Below are 20309 nucleotides of genomic sequence, written 5' to 3' on the forward strand. Positions count from 1 at the left end.
CTAATCGGAATCTGGAAGCCAATAAAAATAAGGGGCCCACCGTTATTTAGCCCCCTTACATGAATAAGTAAGGGGAAGACAGTAGAAGAAAAAAGAAAGACCACACATTTGACAATGTCCCACAGTGTAAATCCATCACCAATCATGTTGTTCAGCAATGTCATGTCAATGTCATGTCAGACATGTCAATCATGATGAATGACAACTGCTGACAAAACACCAGAAATTAAATTTCTCACCTTGGCATCAGGATGTAAACAAAAAAGTGGGGAATCCCTTGTGATGTCATTAACCAAATATGGACTCCACGCTTATTTTTTCTTGTTTTTTTGCGCTGAGTCTCCCCTTAAAATCCATACATGACCCTGATCAAGAATAAGGGTTTGGTATAGACTTTTAGAGGGAACCCTGCTTAATTTTTTTTTTCTTATGCAGCGCCCCCTTTATTTTCAAAAGGGCACTACGCTAAAGTTAGTGGGAGAATGAGAGAGATAAGTTGCTCTCATTCTTAATTTTGTTAAATTTGGCTGTCGCCAAATTCTGGATTGTTCTGTGGGTTAGTCTGCGTTCCAGGGATGCGGTACCATCCCTGGGCAGTAGATGGTGACAGAGGGATCCAGGCGGAGCCGCTTCTTCCCAGCAGCCAATCAGAGGAGTTTGGGCCTCACTGTGCATGCTGGGAGGGAGTATTTCTGTGGCGGAGGCCGTTGTTCTGGGTTCTTCGTGGGTTCCTGGTTCCGGGTGTGCGCACAATCGCGGGCCCCACCACTATGGCCTACCTGGCCTGGGGTCGCGCGATACGAGGAGTTCCTGACTCTGGGCCCTCCTGGCCTGGAAGCGAATGATGCCACAAAGGGGCCCCAGTGACTTACTGGGTCCCCACTTCTACTGAGGAGATCCCAGGCTGTATGCCGTTCGGTGGGGGATCGGCTTGAGGAAAACCCGGAGGCATGTTATCCAAAAGGGCTTGAACGAACCATCGGGGATCTGATGACCGGACATTGACAGGTACATTTGCACTGTCAACCGGTGACCTCAACGTGACCGATTGGGAGGATTCGCTCTGCTGTTCACATTGTCAGCATTGGGATCTGATGACCGGACATTGACAGGTACATTTGCACTGTTAACCGGTGACCTCAACGTGACCGATTGGGAGGATTCGCTCTGCTGTTCACATTGTCAGCATTGAGCCTGTGGCAGAGGTTTCATCTGGCATCTTAATTTAATCAGAGCCAAGTCGGTGGCAGAGACTTGTTCCTCCCAGCAACCTAAAGTGACACCTTGGCTGCCAGGCCTGTGGCAGAGGTCTGTCCAGGGGCACTTCGCCCACTCTGGCTAGAGTGGCGACGTATCGTTACAGCTGTAGAAAAGCAGGACTGCTTTTCCTTATCCAAGGTCTGATACTGCAAAGTTACTTTATTTCATCAACCTTTCCTATCTACCTCAAGTTGATGTTGGTCGTGTTGGGCCAAGAAAATAAAGCATTCAGAAAACTTCAACTACAGATTGGACATTCGGTTATTGCTCTGCTCACTACCTTCACCCCTAAACATCACATAGAGGTAACTTAATATGCCGATCCCAAATCAATCAGCGGCTCCTGAGGGGGTAGCGCTACACTTATCTAGGATAGGGTCTGGTATGGCTGTTGAAGGGAACCTTGGCCATTTTGTTCAAAAACAGAACAAGCAGTCGGGAAATATCATTTATTTAGCAGCAATTCAAATGGTGTTTTTTTAAATGGTACTTTTTCCACCGTATATATGTTACTTTTGCTTTAGTACATCATACAAGTGTACCACTTCACAGACAGAATTAGAGCACCCCCCAAAGCTTATTTCATGGAATTGCGGATTTTTTTGTGTAGCGCTACCCCCGCAGGAGCCGCTGGTTAGATTTGGGTCGGCGTGTTACCTTCTGTGATGTGTCTAGGGGTAGCGATGATGATGGTGATGAAAGCAAATGACGGAATGTCCAAACAGCAGGGTGTCGTTTTCTGTGCTTTTATTCTTGCCCAACACGGCAAACAGTGAACTTTTCGGTAGATAGAGAAAGGTTGGTGAAGAAGAGAAATTGCAGATTCAGGCCTGGATAGAACAGAAGCAATCCTGCTTCGCATAAAACTCTCACTTTCGTCGCCCCTCAGCCGAGGGGATATAGTGTACCTGGACAGGCCTCTCACACCGACCTGGCAGCCAGGGTATCACTCGGAACCTTGAGAAGGAACAAGTCTCTGCCACAGACTTGGCTGCAATGAGGATAGAAGTGGAACCTCTGCCACAAGCCCTTTTCTCTGGAACATAGATAGTACAGCGAATCCTTCTCAGTACTGTAATTTGCCTGAATCTCCCCCAGGTAGTCTTCGCAAATGGTCACCGACTGACAGGTTGCCATGCAGACAAACTGTCAATGTCCGGTCACCTTGATCCCCAATGGATTGTCTAGGCCCTATTGGATTGCCTGCCTCCGGGCTCTCCTCAGACTGGCTCCCCACTGAACAGCACAACTCGCTTGGGATCTTCTTCAGAAATTTGGGGGACCCAGTGGATGACTGGGGCCCCACCACAGCTTCAGTTGCTCCGAACCATCATGGTCCCGGAGCTAAGGACACCGCGTAGCACGTGCGCCCGAGCTTGGTAGGCCATATCGCCGGGGCCCGTGATGTGCGCACACCTTGAAGGTGGGTGCCGCACCCGGAACCAGCAGAAGACGCCCCTCCAAAAATGGCGTCTCCCCTAGAAGTACCCTCCCCCAGCATGCCCCGCGAGGGAGAAACTCCTCTGATTGGCTGCTGGCAAGAGGCGTTCAGACTGAACTCCACTGCTGCCACCTGTCGCCCAGAGATGGAAAGGTATCTCTGGAACACAAAATGAACGGGCAGTACAGCCCAGCTAGAGTAGAGGCCTAATTTACAAGAATTAGATTGGATGAGAGTAAACTAACTCTCTCATCCCCCTCTAAATTTAAGATAGCACCTGGACTGAAAGTACATAGGCGCTACATTTGTTTTATTTTAAGCATTAATAAAAGTACTTCTCCCTGGCGAAAGATATTTAAATTGGAACTATAGTCAGAAAATTAAGTTCTGATAGATCACTTCAGGCTGGCCCCTTTGCTAGAATTATTGCTCTTGCTCTAACGATCATTGCGATACCTCACATGTGTGGTTTAAACACAGATTACTTAAAACATTGTTTTTAAAGTGTCAGTGTAAAAAATACAATTTTTAAAGTGCCCCGTCCGTCCGTGCTCGCGGGCGCAGGAGAACGCATATGCATTCGCTTCTGCGCGTGTGCTAAGAGGGATGGGGCACTTAAAAAAAAAGTTTTTATTTTTTATTTTGACACTGTCCCTTTAAAAAAAATGTTGGATCACTTTTGAAAAAAGAATGACAGGGCCTCTTTAATGTAAGATCTGGGGTAAAAAATACCTCAATACTACATTTACATTTAAAAGCAATAAAAAAAAATTAGCCCTTTAAGGCCGGAGGGCGTAAGTGACATTTGACATCGCTCTGGTCCTCCAAGGGCATAGAGTCAAGTGGGGGCCATCTTGCACTCAATCGACTTCTTGCCCATCCATCCCAGGGATCAGATCGTTTCCACCGCTACCAGCGGCTCCAGTAAGCAGGGGGAGACTACTGATTGCGGCAGGAGGGGTGATCTTGCAGCGAATCTGCTGCTGAGACCACTTTTATGTTAAAGCAGATCACCCGCCGTTTTAAAAAATACCATGGTTATGGTAGCATATAGCTATGTACAGTATATCCACCGTGAGCGGTCTGAAAGTGGTCCTCCCTGGCAGTGTCCAACTCCCCAAGCCCTTTGTTCAATAATCTTTTATTATTGGCCTTGAAAATAAAGAGAATTGAATTTCATAATTCAACTCTCTTTGATTTCAATGGGGTTCATATTAAAGTTTGCAGTTTGTAGATTTTGCAGGCCACATGTTTGGTACTTGCAACAGAGTCACCTTCTTAACATGGATTAGCAATTAATGGCCAGGAGTGGTCTGGCAGATATAACTACACTTTAGTAACCGCGACCAAGCTTCTTACCTTACTGCTTACCTATATTTATTGTGAAAGAGAAATGTGTATAATGCGCAATCTAAAGTCGCATAACTATGCGACTATTAATGATTGGTGTAATATAATTAAAAAATTAACCACAGTGTTTACTATAAGTGAAATAGTTAACCACCAACACCTTGCATGTGAAATAATCCTGAATGATCACATAAATCAATACAAAAAAAATAAAATAAAAAATAAAATAAAAAAAAAAGAGAGGTGAGTGGACATCCAGGGCTGCAGGATCCCGGTGATCAATCCTTAAGGGTGAAATCTTGGTGGAGAGGTTGGAGCCAGAGGATCCATTTGCTTTGTGATGAGCCCATTTTCATCTGAGTTGCGGTAAGCGGCCACCTTATACATATATAGGAAAAGTGTCAAGTATTTTGAAGATTTGTAATGGAATATCTCCAATCCAGCTGACAGAGCGGTGCATCCATCACGGACTTTATCTCCTAGCTTTTTTGCACTTTTTTTGTCACATTCATTCATTTGGACTATTTTTCCCTTTTTTTTTTTTTTTGTATTGATTTATGTGATCATTCAGGATTATTTCACATGCAAGGTGTTGGTGGTTAACTATTTCACTTATAGTAAACACTGTGGTTAATTTTTTAATTATATTACACCAATCATTAATAGTCGCATAGTTATGCGACTTTAGGTTGCGCATTATACACATTTCTCTTTCACATCATATTTAGTTCTTTATTCGAACTATCATTTAATTGCAGCACCATTTACTCATTTTATTATCACTATTTTCAGGCTTCTCATTAGATTGTGGGTTTGATTCATCACACCTGTGATGTGTGCGCTGGATCTCTGTATTTAGCTGCATTTCATTATTATTATTTGGGTTAGCGCGGTTTACATCTTTTACATTATACCTATATTTATTATCTCTCTGTTTTTTTTTATGTAAAGAGGGATTGGTAACCGAAAAGGATTACCCATATTGGGGACCAAGGCAGCACTGTAAAAGTCATTTTGAGAAAGTTGGACGGATTGATTATTTTGTAAAACTGCCTGCAGATGAACAAGGTAAGGATAATACCTATGCAAGAGCACACATGTCTTCCATAGAGAATATAGGAATGTAATCCACTTTATTTATTACAATTTATAAATTTTTTTGCTTTTTGTAAGGTTACGAAAAACACCTAAACAAACAATAAACACAATTATAAAAAATACCAAACTCAGATCTCCTTCTACTGCATACAGATGAGGTATTAGGCTGCATTCACACTGCGATTTGTTTAACTTTTTTTTTTTTTTACAAATTATTTCCATTGCTGTCTATGCCGAACGCCGAAAGCCGCCTGAAAAAAAGGGTCCGGGACTTGTTTTCAGGCGGCAGGCGTACGGCGTTTCGGCGTGAGATGTGAACTATCTCATAGACAGCAATGGAAATTCGCCCCTCCAGCGGCACGAGCGTCGCGCTTCAGGCGTATATACGCCGAGGTGTGAATGCAGCCCCAGAGGTCAATTTAGACCCCTCATATTTTATTAAAAAGGGACCCATCATCACTTCTATATACTGTTCACAGTGAGCTTTTCAACCCCTCAGTAGTAATAATAAAGTGAAATATAAAATTTTAATTTTACTTTAATATAAATGTGATTTAAATAACATTTTTAATTTATACTTAAAGCGGAGCTCCACCCTAAAGTGGAACTCACGCTGATCGGAACCCTCCCCCCTCCGGTGTCACATTTGACACCTTTCAGGGGAGGGGGGTGCAGATACCTGTCTAAAGACAGGTATTTGCACCCACTTCCGGCCACACAGTTTAGAGTAAACTGCGGGCAGAACGTCACCTCCTGTCCTCCCCCCGTTGTGCTCTGGGAACACTCGGCTCCCAGAGCACAGCGGGATCCAATCAGCGGCGCAGCGCAACTCGCGCATGCGCCGTAGGTAACCGGGTAGTGAAGCCGGAGCGCTTCACTTCCTGGTTCCCTCACTGAGGATGGCGGGGGGAGCAGCAGAGTGACGAGCGATCGCTTGTCCTCTGCTGCGGACAGCGCTGGACTCCAGGACAGGTAAGTGTCCTAATATTAAAAGTCAGCAGCTGCAGTATTTGTAGCTGCTGGCTTTTAATATTTTTTTTTGTGGCACATCCGCTTTAAAGAGACCCTGTGGCCCTAGTGTGAACCGGGCCATAAAGGGATCCATTTTAGAAAAACGAATTTGCCAAGACCATCATATTTCATAAAGTTGTTTGTTTGAATGGCAAACACAGATTGTTCACTCCTATACAGGCATACCCCGCTTTAAGTACACTCACTTTACATACACTCACGAGTAAGGACATACCCCTAAGTGCCTTACAAGTACTGTACAGACATTTTGCAACCGCGATAGAAGGAGCTGAAGCTCAGAGAGCATAGCCCACCCTGTTCCAGTGTGCCCCTGACACCCCCACTCAGGGCCAGATTAAGAACATCATGGGCCTGGTGCTGAGGATTTTGGTGGGGCCTTTTAGGCTGCATTCACACCTCCGCGACAAGTAACGCCGCGTACGCGGCGTATTTTGCCGCGAATAGTGTAACTTTTTTTTTACAAATCCTTCCTATTGCTTTGTATGGCCGAACGCCAATGCCGCCTGAAAAAAAGGGTCCGGGACTTTTTTTCATGCCGCAGGTGTACGGCGTCTATGAGATGTGAACCATCTCATAGACAGCAATGGGAATTCTCCCCTCCAGCGGCACGAGTGGCCGGCGTCGGGCGTTTTGTCGCGGAGGTGTGAATGGGGTGTAATAAATAATAAATAAATGCGTGAGAATGACATGAACACAGCCCAGCCAAGGCAAGTGACCAAAGGCACAGAACCCAGAAGGAAGACCGGGTGAAGATGGAAGCGCCCGGGCCCCGCCTGATTCATCGCAGCGCAGCACTGGAGGGCTCAGTCTGAAAATTGAAGTGTACACTAATGTGCTAATATGCTGTGCATACTTGTACGTTGTGGCATAACCTACCCCAGGGCCTCTAAAAAGTAGTAATGTCAGGAAAGTTTACTACCGCTTTATTATCACAGGATCCCAGGAGCCTCTCATGGGGCCCCCTACTGACCCGGTGGACGGTGGCCCTTGGGCAGTGCCTAAGTGCACAGCTGCCAACATTTAAAAAATATTTTCAGGGCCACTTTTTTATATAAGTGCTATATTTAGAGTAGCTGAGATCCCCGATGTTCCTCTATACATCATAGTAGTAATCACAAAATTAAAGGAGTACTAATAATGGGGCAGAACAAATATGAGAACTGAGATTTCCTTTAGTTGAACTAACAAAAGTGTGTCCATTCTAGAGCTGGTAACATTGAGGATATTCAGTATAATTTTAAAGAACTGTTTTTGTGGGTAAGCGACATAGGGGAGGAGTATGGACGGTATATAAGTGGGAAGTATATGCAGGTGAGGGAGAGGAATGTGGAGGGTCTAACAGTGGGCACTATGTACAGGAGAGGAGTACAAAGGGTACGGAAAAAAGCACTATGTACAGGAGAGGAGTGTGAAGGGTATGACAATGGGCAGTATGTACAGGAAGATTGAGGGCGTATGACAGAGGGTAGTACGTACCAGAGAGAAGTGTGGAGGGTATGATGGGGCAGTATGTACAGGAGAGAAGTGTGGAGGGTATGACAGTGGGCAGTATGTACAGGAGAGGAATGTAGACGGTATGATAGTGGGCTCTATGTATAGGAGAGGAGTGTGGAGGGTATGACAGTGAACACTATGTATAGGAGAGGAGTGTGGAGGGTATGACAGTGGGCACTATGTATAGGAGAGGAGTGTGGAGGGTATGAGTGAGCAGTATGTACAGGAGAGGAGTGTGGAGGGTGCGACAGTGGGCACTAAGTACAGGAGAGAAGTGTATGACAGCAGGCACTATGTACAGGAGAGGAGTGTGAAGGGTATGACAGTGGGCGCTATGTATAGGAGAGGAGTGTGGAGGGTATGACAGTGGGCACTATGTACAGGAGAGGAGTGTGTAGGGTATGACAGTGGGTACTATGTATAGGAGAGAAGTGTGGAGAGTATGACAGTGGGCACTATGTACAGGAGAGGAGTGTGGAGAGTATGACAGTGGGCACTATGTACAGGAGAGAAGTGTGGAGAGTATGACAGTGGGCACTATGTACAGGAGAGGAGTGTGGAGAGTATGACAGTGAGCACTATGTACAGGAGTGGAAGGATATTTAGGGACTGAGTAGTGGTTAAGCGGGTCATACATAGATTGAAATTACGCCAATTATGCAGAGACCAGCCATAGTCAATCTATGTATGGGCTAGCTGGTTTTACACAAGTCAATCTATTAATCAACTTGAGTACAACCAGCCTGTTTTTTTTTTCCCATAACAATCAGTGCTGCCAGCTATAGTTAGCAACACTGATCATTGTACGCACTGGCAGAACACAATAACACTGCAGGAGTGATTCCCCCATCCACAGGTCAGCAGGTGAGAGGGTGTGTGGGGACAGGCTGGGGAGAGATACTAGTCAGTGGCTGGGTAGGCACTGGTAGTATCAGAGCCAGATACACACAGGTTACATACGCCACGATCGTTAGAGCGAGAACAATAATTCTAGTACTAGACCTCCTCTGTAACTCTAAACATGTAACCTAAAAAAATGTAAAGCATCGCTTAGGATACCAAAAAAAATTGTGCTAACTTAACTAACTAACTGTTTTTTTAATGAATGAAACATTTTTTTCCAAAAAAACATGTTTGAAAAATTGCTGCGCAAATACCGTGCTAGAGCTGCACAATTAATCGTTAAAAAAATTGTGATCTCGATTCAACCCCCCTGACGATCTTCAATGCAGAGTTTGCTGATTCTTTCATATAACAAGTGGAGAGACTTTCAACTGTCAAAAGAAAATATCCGGGCAGTCTGCCAAGTATTTAACAGGAAACATTGTAACTGACACTTCCTTCTTAGATCAAAGGGATACACTTCTGTGTGTAAAGAACAAATCTGGGAAGTCTGCGAAGTTTGTAAACAAAATGAAACATTGTAACTAACATTGTAACTAAATTTAACCACTTAAAGTCCAACACTTGTTTCTTAAGTTAGAAAGCAATATTATTTGCTAGAAAATTACTTGGAACTGCCAAACATTATATATATTTTAGCAGAGACTCTAGGGAATACAATGGCTATTGCTGCAATATTTTATGTCACACTGCATTTTCCCACTTCAATGAATAATAAAAACCATAAAAACAAAACAGTAAAGTTAGCCCATTTTTTTTAATGTGAAAGATGATGTTACGCCGCAACAATCGTGAGAGAATCGTCATCTATCTTCTAAGCAAAAAAATTGCAATTCTCATTTTAGCCAGAATCGTGCAGCTCTGTACCCTGCAACATAAAAAGTGCAAAGACCACCAGAGTAATTTTCTAGCAAAAAACAAATGATGATTTTTACATATAGTAGAGAAGTGTCAGAATTGGCCTGGGTGGCAAGGGGTTCATTACCATGAGTAATATACAAGTAATTATTATAAGCACTGTGATCCTATCAGTCTGCTGTAGTGTGTCAGCTTGTATTTATATTGGCCGCTCTGAATGTAGCTTCTGACAGGCTGCGCAAGCAGGCCCGTATCTCCGGAACCATAAATGATAGCCGTCCCATATTTTAACCAGTTGTGGGGTAGCTCTTCCCATGCCTACCCCCAAATGTGGGGTTTCTGTGACCTCTGGTCATCGAGCTACAACCCCCCAAATTCGATCTTAGAAAAAAAAAATCTTAAAAAAAAAAAAAAAAAAAATTTTTTTTTTTTTTTTTTTTTTGGGCAAATGGGCCTATCTTGAGAAAGGGGCCTGGAGCTGCAGCTCCATCAGCCCCATTGTTAATCCGGCCCTGCCCCCACTACAGCCCCTGAGACCTCAACTACAGCTCCTGATACCCCACTACACCCTAGAAGTGAAAAAAGGTATTGTTTCACTTTAAGTACATTTTCGTTTTACATACATGCTCTGGTCCCATAGTGTACTTAAAAGTGGGGTATGCCTGTAGTTAATATGGGTGAAGTCACATATAAGGCTGGGTTCAAGTTACACTATTGTGAATTGGATGCGGGTTCCCCACACCCAATTTGCATAGCAGGAGATTGTGACCGGCTCTCTATGAATCCCGTTCACACATCTCCGCAGGAGCTCCAGTGTGAATTTGCACAGGAGCCCTGTGCGTCTTTTGGTCCATTTCAGGTCCAAATTCAGACAAAAATTCGGACTGAAATCGGACCTGAAACAGTGAACAGGGACACACCGAACTCCTGCTGTGAGCCACATGCGAAGATAGTGTGAACCCAGCCTGAAGAATGAGCTGTCTATTTCCTTTTACTTAACCACTTGCCGACCGTCGGCCCGATCCCACGAACCGTCATAGCTGTACGTTGGTCCCTTTAAGTGGGATCGCGGACACGAGAGGCAGAACAGGGACGTGTGTGTAGACACACACGTCCCTGTTCTGTGAGGAGAGGAAAGGCAGATTGTGAGTGCCTATAAGCTAGGAACAACTATGTGTCATTTCCTCCAGTCACTCCTATCCCCCATACAGTTAGAACACATACTAGGGAACACATTTAACCCCTTGATGTACAAATTCACATGGCTGATTTTACAACTAAAAGATAATGAAGGATTTACTTGGAGTTTGAAAGTGATTTTTCTTTGTCAATTTGTCAATTTTATTTAACAGCAATGGCTTCTTTTGTTGGCAAGTACGGAACCCTCACTGTCTGCCTCAATGCTTCTGTGCTCCAGGTGAGTCGGTATTGACCCAAGGTTTGTCAAATAATATAAATTAAGCAGCATTGGGGTAAATGATGGTGCAATGCCATTTTTTTTATTGGGAAACTTGCTTTTTTTAACAAAATATAGACATTTTATTTCTAAATGATAGCAGGGTTCCACTTTAATATATATAGTATACTATATATAATATAATATAATATAGTAACAGTGTTTTTTTTTTTTATTTTACATTCAATTCTTCTGAGCAGACACAGTTCTGCATATTTTGCACTCCCTCTTCCAAAACTCAATCAGTCTTTCTCCAAAATGTCATCAGTTGTCTTTCCCTCCCAGCTTCAGTCACTCTTGCTCCAAGCCTTGATCATTTGCTAGTCATCTTTCTAACATGTCTCCTTCATTCCTACGCCAAATGTAAGTACCGGTAGTTTATTTAGTCACCCTACTTAATAGTCTTCTAAAAGTTGTTCTCCATCCTCCTCAGTTATCCTTCTTACATCCTTCTAACATCCTTTTTATTTGTCTTTTTAAGTTGTAGTTCTCAACTGGCAGTCAATCATCTGTGTCATGAGCAGTAGATGACAACTGGTTGTATTTGGGGTTATTAGGGGTTTCTGGAAAACAGGAATCAATTGAATAGAACATAGTGGATATTCATGGCAGAGCAAAAAAAGGTTTTGGGGGTACAGGATCCAAATACAAACTTGTGTAGTGTCTTTATTAACTTTTTACACTATTTTGGTGAATAGGTACCATACTCATTCACATAGGGGGAGCCAGGATCTGGTGTCCCCTTGTTAAAAAAAGTTTTTTTTAGATTCGGAAAAGCCCCCCACCCACAGACCCCCACAACTACAGCCCAGGGTTGGGACATGAGGACAAGGGGCTGTGGGGTGGCAGAGCCCCTCTGTCCAAAAGCACCCCCCACATTGAGGGCATGTGGCCTGGTATGGTTCAGCGGGTGTACTCGCTCATCCCCCCTCTTTCCTGACCTGCCAGGCTGCATGCTCGGATAAGGGTCTGGTTTAGATTTTGGGGCGTGGGGTTCTCCTTAAAATCTATACCAGGCCCAGGGGGCCTGGTATGGATTGGGGGTCCCCACGCTGTTTTTTCCTGAATTTTCTATTGCCGGCATTCTTTCGTTTACATTTCAGCTCTCAGTAGGGAAGCCTGATGACAGCTGATGAGTCAGTTAAGTGACGGCAGGCTCCTTAACAGCTAGCTATTCTTCACACAGAATTTGAATTGGTAAATCATTTTTCTACTGATCTGAATTCGAATCTTTACGAAAATTTGGGATTCGTTAGAAAATTAATAAACAAAATAACGAATCTATCCAAAAAGAAACAAAATATATTTTTCCATTCTGCACATGTCTATAATTTGTCACACTAAGCTCAGAACGAATACTTATTAGTACAGACTGATGAGGGCAGAGTTCCTAAGTAACCTCAAGTACAAAGCAGAATAGACGCAGATGAGAAGGGAGTGAAGACACAGAATAGATCTAGATACATATAAACAGTTGACAAGAAAGAGGTAGGGTCCTTTCACATGAGCGTTCAGTTTTTTAGTTCAGTTCAGTCACTTTTTTTGTTGTACAAAAACGGATCAAAAATGGATACCGATGTAAATTTTTATATTCGTTTACATGTCCACTCCCTCCTTGTCAACCAGCTATATACAGTGTGTTTGAAGAGGGGAAAGGGTTTAAAAACGGATCTCAGCAGATCGGATGTCATCCGTTTTTCGTCCGTTCACAACACAATAAATCCCTTTGCCACTTTTGAGCATTTTAACTGAGCACCAATTACAAGCGTGGTAGCTAAACTGATTAATTTCCTGTGATTCGTGGGTGGGTCTTTCCAAAAAGCATAGGTATTGTGAATGTAAGCCAGTTCTTTATACTGTAAAGACTGGTACACACAATCCGTTTTATTTTTCCGTTCAACCCAGCAGGCTTGAAAAAAAAATGAGGAGCGCGCAAGAAAGTCTCTGTATTAACTATGCAATTTTAGTACAGCAATCTCCCTGCTGAGCTATCGTGTTCTGACAGGGGGACGGTCCCCCCACCAGAACACACTGGTCAGCGCTCTCAGCCATTAATTGAGAGTGCCGATCGGATGCTGATCGGCAGACCTTTTGCGGTCATGTCCCTTTAACAGACGATAGACATTCGGTCGGCTTCTGTCAGACTGCCTGCCATATACACGGGCCGAATGTCAGCCGGTTTCTATTGAACCTTTCGATACCACCCGATATTCAGCCCATGTGTACATGGCTTAAAGTTTGTTGTAAACCCTTTTAGGTAGATTCAGGTACATTGGCCTTACTTTAGGGCGGCGTAGCCTAGCCTGTTTAGGCTACACCGCCGTAAATTAGTTAGGCTAGTAGTGATTCTAAATCAACTTACCTGCTAATTTTCGGTGGCGTAGCCTAAAACGAGCGGGCGTAAGGGCGCCTAATTCAAATTGGTTGGAGGGGGGCGTGTTGTATGGAAATGAGGCTTGACCTCACGTTTTTTGACGTTTTTTACACTGCGCATGCGCCGGGCGCCTACATTTCCCAGGGCGCATTGCGGCTAAGTACGCCGTACGGGCCTATTGATTTCGACGTGGACGTAAACGATGTAAATCCCGATTCGCGGACGACTTACGCAAACGACGTTAAAATTTCTAATTTCGTGGCGGGAACGGCGGCCATACTTAACATTGGCTAGGCCACTAGAGCATAGCTCTAACTTTAGGCGGCCTATCTCTTACGGAAACAACGTAATTCGACTGCGGCGGCCGCGCGTACGTTCGTGAATCGGCGTACAAGCTCATTTACATAATCTACGCCGGCCGCAATGGAAGCGCCACCTAGCGGTCAGCCAAAACATTGCAATCTAAGATAGGACGGCGCAAGCCGTCCTATCTTAGATATGTTTAAGTGTATCTCTGTTAGAGAATAGACTTAAACATAGGTCGGCTTAGATTCAGAGTTAGGTCGGCTTATCTGTAGATAAGCCGGCCTAACTCTTTCTGAATCTACCTATTTGTATGGACTTTTACCTATAGGTAAGCCTAAAATAAGGCTTACCTGTAGGTAGTGGAAATATCTCCTAAACGTGCACCAAAAATCCGCCAAAAAAGTCTGCCAAAAATGTTAACTGTGCATGCGCGGGGAAGAAACGAAACTAAGTGCCGTTTCTTCCCTAGCCTGTGCCGTTAATGGCGGCTCCCGTGTGCATGCATGGGAGTGATGTCACACGGCTCCAGCGAATCACAGAGCCAGAGACCGCGGCCGGGAAGGAAGAGGGGCCAGAAGATAGACGCTGCCTACACAGGGGACATCGCTGGATTCTTTTGCAGGTAAGTATGCTAGTACAACCCCTGCTCAGAAATATAATAGATTCAGATCAGACAGGATTTATGCCACAGAGAACAACAGATATTAATCTACGTAGGCTTTATACAAATATACATACTCATCATATGCAGGAGGGATCTAGGACAGTGGCCTCTTTAGATATAGAGAAGGCCTTTGATACAATCGAATGGCCTTTTCTGTGGGAAATACTCAGAAGGATGGGATTCCCATTGGTATTTATTAAGTGGATTCAAATAATCTATGGGAGACCCATGTCAGCAGTTAAGTTGGGAGGAAAATTATCATCTTTTTTCCAATTATAGAGGTACGAGGCAGGGCTGCCCCCTCTCTCCAGCGCTCTTTGCAATAGCAATAGAGCCAGTGGCAGAGGCTCTTAGGACGACATCAAATATTCAGGGACTTCGAGTCCCCCACTGGAGGAAAGGGAGCTCTAAAACTGTTAGATGTTTTTTAGTTATTTACAGGGCTCAGTGGCGGCCCATCCCCCAGTCAGTAAAAAAAAAAAAAAATGGGGCGTGACCGGAAGCCAGCCTGGAAGGAAGCATCCCCTGAGAGCTCCTCTCCAGCCCGCAGCAATTAGGCAACAAAACGGGGGTAATTCCTGCCATCCATGGGCGGATCGCGGACCACCAGGTCCACTAAGGCTCGGGGAACATCCCAACCCCCGCCAGGCTCATCCTCGACCCTGAAGCACTATTTTCGGCCATCCGACATGCCGCCGGGCGGAGGAGACAAGATGGCGCCGGACGCTGCCGCCTTCAGCACAGGGACGTCTCCCCCTCACTCACCTCACCATCCGGAGCCATCCCCGACCCGATCGAGGACATCCGATTCGCCGTCGAGCCCGGATGGCTCCCAGCAGCCGGTGAGTGGATCCCCGCATCCGCATCTCCCTGCCGCAGACCACGCGGCACAGGCCGCGGCTTTCTATGGCCCCCAGGACACTCAATGTACGGGGGCCTTCCCCCGCCTGCTCCGCTCTGCCCCAGACCCTGAGCTGCAAAGCGGGGACCAGCTCTCCTCACCCACATTTAATCGGGAGGATTTCCCGGCCCTGCAAGCCACCAGCACCTCCCAGGCCTCCATAGGCTCTCCACAGCAAGGCAGCTCCCCGGCCAGTGCTAGGCCGCAATCCACCTCTCCCGCAGCACAGGGGCTTATTCACCCGGCCATCCATCTCGGGGCCGGGGATAGGAGAGGGATCTCTCCCCCCTCATATGCCTCAATGGCAAGCACTTGTGCCCCATGGCACGGAGGGGCCCCCACTTCTATGGAGGTACAGGCTCGGGCCTGGTCCGCATCATGGGACGCATCTCAGCAATCCCCCCCCGAGGCCAGAAAACATGGAGACTTAGGTCCCAGCCACCAGCCATCCCCCATCAACCCACTCCATCCCACGCATGACACCGGGGGACCCTCTCATTATCCCCCTCCGCCATGGCAGTCCTATATGCAGGCCTTTCCCACGAAAGACGACTTTAAACAGTTAATTGAAGACGTCAAGGCGACCTGCCGCGCTGAAATTCAAGTTCTCCATACGGGTCTCAAACACTTAGCTGACAGAGTGGAGATGGCAGAGGAGGAGATCCAAGAGACTAAAATGGCAGTGCACCGCACACAAATCCAGGCATCAGATCATCATCTTATGCTCAGAGACATGCAGCGGCACATCGAAGACCTGGACAACAGGGGGCGCCGCAACAATGTCCGCATACGCGGCCTCCCCGAAGCGGAGGGGGCCGAGGACCTGCAGCTCACCCTCCAGAAACTATTCAATGGCATTCTGGGCGAACCAGCAGACAAGACCATCGAGATGGATAGGGCTCACCGAGCCCTCAAGCCAAAGGGCCCTGCCTCCAAACCGCGGGACGTCATATGCCGTGTAAACTCCTACCCGCTGAAGGAAGCCATAATGCGCAAAGCCCGCCCCATTCGTAACCTAGTCTTCAACAATAATCCACTACAGCTCTACCCGGACCTTTCCTGGATTATCCTCCAGAAACGGCGTCTTCTTCAACCCCTGCTCCGCACCTTACAGGACAAAGACATTGTGTACCGATGGGGCTTCCCCTTTAGCCTCTCCGCCAGCCACCAGGGAACTTCTGCCACCTTACGCTACCCAGAGGACCTGGACACCTTCTGCAACACACTGGACATCCCTGTCCCCCAGCTGCCAGATTGGGACCTTGTGGCTACACCACCCCCACCACCGGTGGTCTGGCAGAAAGTCCCGCCGCTTAGGCGCCCCAGAGGCCGCGACCCTGGCCGCAACTCCCCCAGGCACAGGCCTACATGAGATGGTCATCCTGGCCACAAGAGCCGCCCTGAGCACTACATGAAGCTTTCAAGTTTTGTTCTTGCCCATTGTTTACATTTTTTTGGTTTTACCCCCGGTTGCCCAAGCCTTACCCCTGAGCTACATATCGGGCCAGTCTCGGACGAGACCCCGTAGAGGCTACCCTTCTGATTACGGACCCCCCCATGGCTAATAGCCTGAAAGTTCCTTCTTCCCCAACCCCCACGGTGGAATTTATCCACACCACCCCCCTGCCCCCCCGACCCACATTTTTGGACTCTTTGGTCGGGAGGTCCTCAAGGAACTGTTGGGTCCCGGGGGCCCTCGGGCCACCTGGACCCCTATTGTTGAATAATGTTGTGTTCTTCCTCGGTTTATTTGCTTACACCTCTCCTTTTCTTTCCAGATCTCTCTCTCTCCTCTTTCGAGCAGGCAAGACCCGAAGGCACGCCTCGGTGGCTGCCGGCCCGGCGGCCCCTCCACCCACCCTCCCAGAACCAGACGTAGCGCACCTGACTCCAGCTAAGTATGACTCACGACCACACCACCCACAACATGGCTAAGTTGCTATCCCTGAACGTACACGGGCTCAACTCTAATAAGAAACGACATTTAGCACTAAGGGAATTCAGGCAGTCGGGGGCGGAGATCATAATGGTACAGGAGTCGCACTTCTCCAAGGGCGACTCCTTTACGTTCGCAGCTAGATATTTCCCCTTAATATACCAGGCCTTTAGTTCGCGCAAACGGGCAGGAGTTGCAATCCTGGTCAAACGGGGCACCCCCTTTACCTGCACCGACACCTACATTGATCCCCTGGGCCACTTTATCATCCTGAGGGGAACGTGGCATTCGAGAGACATAACCCTGTGTACCTTATACGCCCCCAACGCCCATCAGCACAGATTTTTGGGCCAGGTTCTCGCCCGCCTGGCCCGCTCCCCCCACGGTTTATTGGTGGTGGGAGGGGACTTCAACCTACCCCACTCAGCAACCTGGGATCGCCTGGTAGTGAACCCCCGGGCCTCTCAGACTAGGGCCCTGCGGGACTCCAAGCTCTTCCGCCAGCTTACGAGGAAACATGCTCTATTTGACGCATGGCGGGCGCTTCACCCAGGGGATCGCCAGTTTACCTTTTACTCATCCCCCCATCACACACACTCACGCATAGATTACTTTCTAGTTAATAATACCACGCTACGCGCTACTAGCTCCGCACAGATACTACCCATCTCCTGGTCTGACCACGCTCCCATTACGTTGACCCTCGACCTGACCGCTCCCAACCGCAGGCCTTGTAACTGGCGACTGAATGATTTCCTCCTGAAGCACATCCCCTCCAAAATGGAGATAGAAACTGCCCTACAATTGTATTTTAGCGAAAACGATACGCAGGACATATCCACCACCACACTGTGGGCCGCTCATAAAGCGGTAATCAGGGGACGCTGTATGGCCATCTCATCGGCCCTTAAGAGGAACGCTGAGTCAGCTAAAAAACAGGCGGAAGCGCAGCTTCAAGCCCTAGAATCCCGTCTCCAGACCTCACCCTCCCTGACGCTTCTTAAACGCATTACCCTAGTGCGGTCGACACTCCGGGACCTCGCGCTGGGTCGAGTCGAGAAGGCCCTTGTCCGCCTCCGTCAGGTATACTATGATAAGGGCAATAAGGCGCAAGCTCTATTAGCAAGGAAGCTAGCCGATCGCTCCCTCGCTTCCACCCCGCACCAGGTCCAGGACAGATCGGGCAACACCATATCCCACCCGCAAAGTATTGCGGACGCATTCGCAGCATTTTACGCGGATCTGTACAACAGGCCTGAAATTCCCCATAACCCACCCACCCCCGACCTACTTGATAGGATGACACAATACCTGACACAGGCGGGCATCCCTCGGCTACAACCGGAGGACCTGATCCCCCTTAATGCTCCCATCACGGATGAGGAGCTAACCCGGGCCATTAAGGCCCTGCCCGCCCACAAGTCCCCAGGTCCAGACGGGTTTCCATACGAATATTATAAGACCTTTCTCCCCACACTTCTCCCCCACATGACTAAACTCTTCAACGCCTTTCTACAACAGACCCCCATCCCGCAGGATATGCAGCGATCATTTATCACCCTCATTCCTAAACCTGACAAGGACCCTTCATTATGCGCAAGCTACAGGCCAATAGCCCTATTAAACTCAGACCTCAAAATATTTACGAAGGTCCTCTCCCTCCGTTTAAATGTAGTCTTGCCCTCCCTGGTCCATAAAGACCAGGTGGGCTTTGTCCCCCTCCGCCAAGCGGGGGACAATACGAGAAAGGTGATTGACCTAATTGACGTGGCGGGCAGGGAGGGCTCGGAATCTTTGCTCCTAAGCCTAGACGCAGAAAAGGCGTTCGACCGCCTTGGCTGGCCCTTCATGCTCGCCACGTTGAAACACATGGGGTTTAGGGGACCTTTTCTTCAGGCGGTCCGACACCTCTATACCAACCCGTTATCACAGGTAAAAACTCCCTTTGCCACTTCGTCCACCTTCCCTGTCACCAATGGAACCCGCCAAGGGTGCCCACTCTCCCCCCTGCTCTTCGCTCTGTGCGTCGAGCCCCTAGCAGCGACGATCCGCGGTAACCCGGACATTCGGGGTATTCCAGTAAGGGGGAGGGAATTTAATATCTCCCTCTTTGCTGACGATATTATTCTAACATTGACGCGCCCCCGAATCTCCCTGCCCAATCTTCACGTTGAACTTGAACGATACGGGGCCCTCTCGGGATACAAAACCAACACCTCTAAGTCGATGGCCATGCCGATAAACATGCCCGAACCAGAGACCCTACACATGCAGTCAGTCTTCCCATATCACTGGGAGCGAACCTCCCTGAAATACCTGGGGGTCCATCTGACCCCGGACTTTGCATCCCTGTACCAGGCCAATTTCCCCCCCCTTTATAGCTCGATCAGGGCGCAGATCCATAAATGGAAGCCCCATCAGATATCCCTTCTGGGCCGGATAGCGGCCATAAAAATGGTGATCCTTCCAAAACTGCTGTATCTGTTCCAGACCCTTCCCATCCCAGTCCCATGCGCCCATTTGCGAGCCCTACAAGCAGACCTCCTCCGATATGTGTGGAACTACAAGCGCCACAGGATCCCACGTTCGGTCATGACGGCGGCGCGAACCGAGGGAGGCCTGGCCTTCCCAGACCTGGTGAAATACTACCAGGCCTCCCAGCTACGAGCGGTGGCATCATGGTTTCCCCAGAAGTCCTACAATAGGTGGACGGAGGTGGAAATGATTTGGCTGGCACCAATTCACCCCAATAACCTCCTCTGGAACGCGAACGCGTCAGTGGAGCCAGGACGTTTGCTAGGCTCCATGCGGCAGCTTCAAAGCATATGGAGGAGGCTAGCCCAAGGCTGCCGACTGAAATCTGATAGCTCCCTGCTGACTTCCTTTCTCTATAACCCTAAAGTACCGACAAGCCTCACCCACCCGATGTCATGGCCCTGGGCCTCGCGAAACCTATTTCATTTTGGCCATTTAGTAGATCCCAGGTCCCGCACCCTACACTCCTTCGCTGATCTTCAAGCCAAACATGACATTCCACGACAAGCTTTCTTCAGCTACCTACAGATCCGCCACTACGCCCACACAGTAGCCCCTCGGCTCCTCTTCTCGAAGCCAACCCCATTTGAGCGCATTATACTAGAGGGCACAGCTCGAAGGGGCCTTATATCAGACATATACCAAATCTTAAATGAACACTCCTTCCAACAAAACGGTAAACACGCCTATATGCTTCGATG

At 47.5% G+C, this 20309-nt stretch overlaps 1 protein-coding gene across 1 annotated transcript in view; it reads left to right on the forward strand.

The window, feature by feature from the left end:
• The window catches only part of LOC120917543 (cathepsin W-like), a 68031-nt gene that overhangs the window by 15488 nt on the left and 32234 nt on the right, over positions 1 to 20309 (forward strand). Inside the window, exons 7-8 of the mRNA XM_040328912.1 lie at positions 5003 to 5119; positions 10789 to 10853. Of these exons, the coding sequence (XP_040184846.1) occupies positions 5003 to 5119; positions 10789 to 10853 (182 nt within the window). The remainder of the gene's footprint in view (positions 1 to 5002; positions 5120 to 10788; positions 10854 to 20309) is intronic.

The sequence above is a fragment of the Rana temporaria genome, chromosome 11 (assembly GCF_905171775.1).
Source record: "Rana temporaria chromosome 11, aRanTem1.1, whole genome shotgun sequence".
NCBI classification, from domain to species: Eukaryota; Metazoa; Chordata; class Amphibia; order Anura; family Ranidae; genus Rana; species Rana temporaria.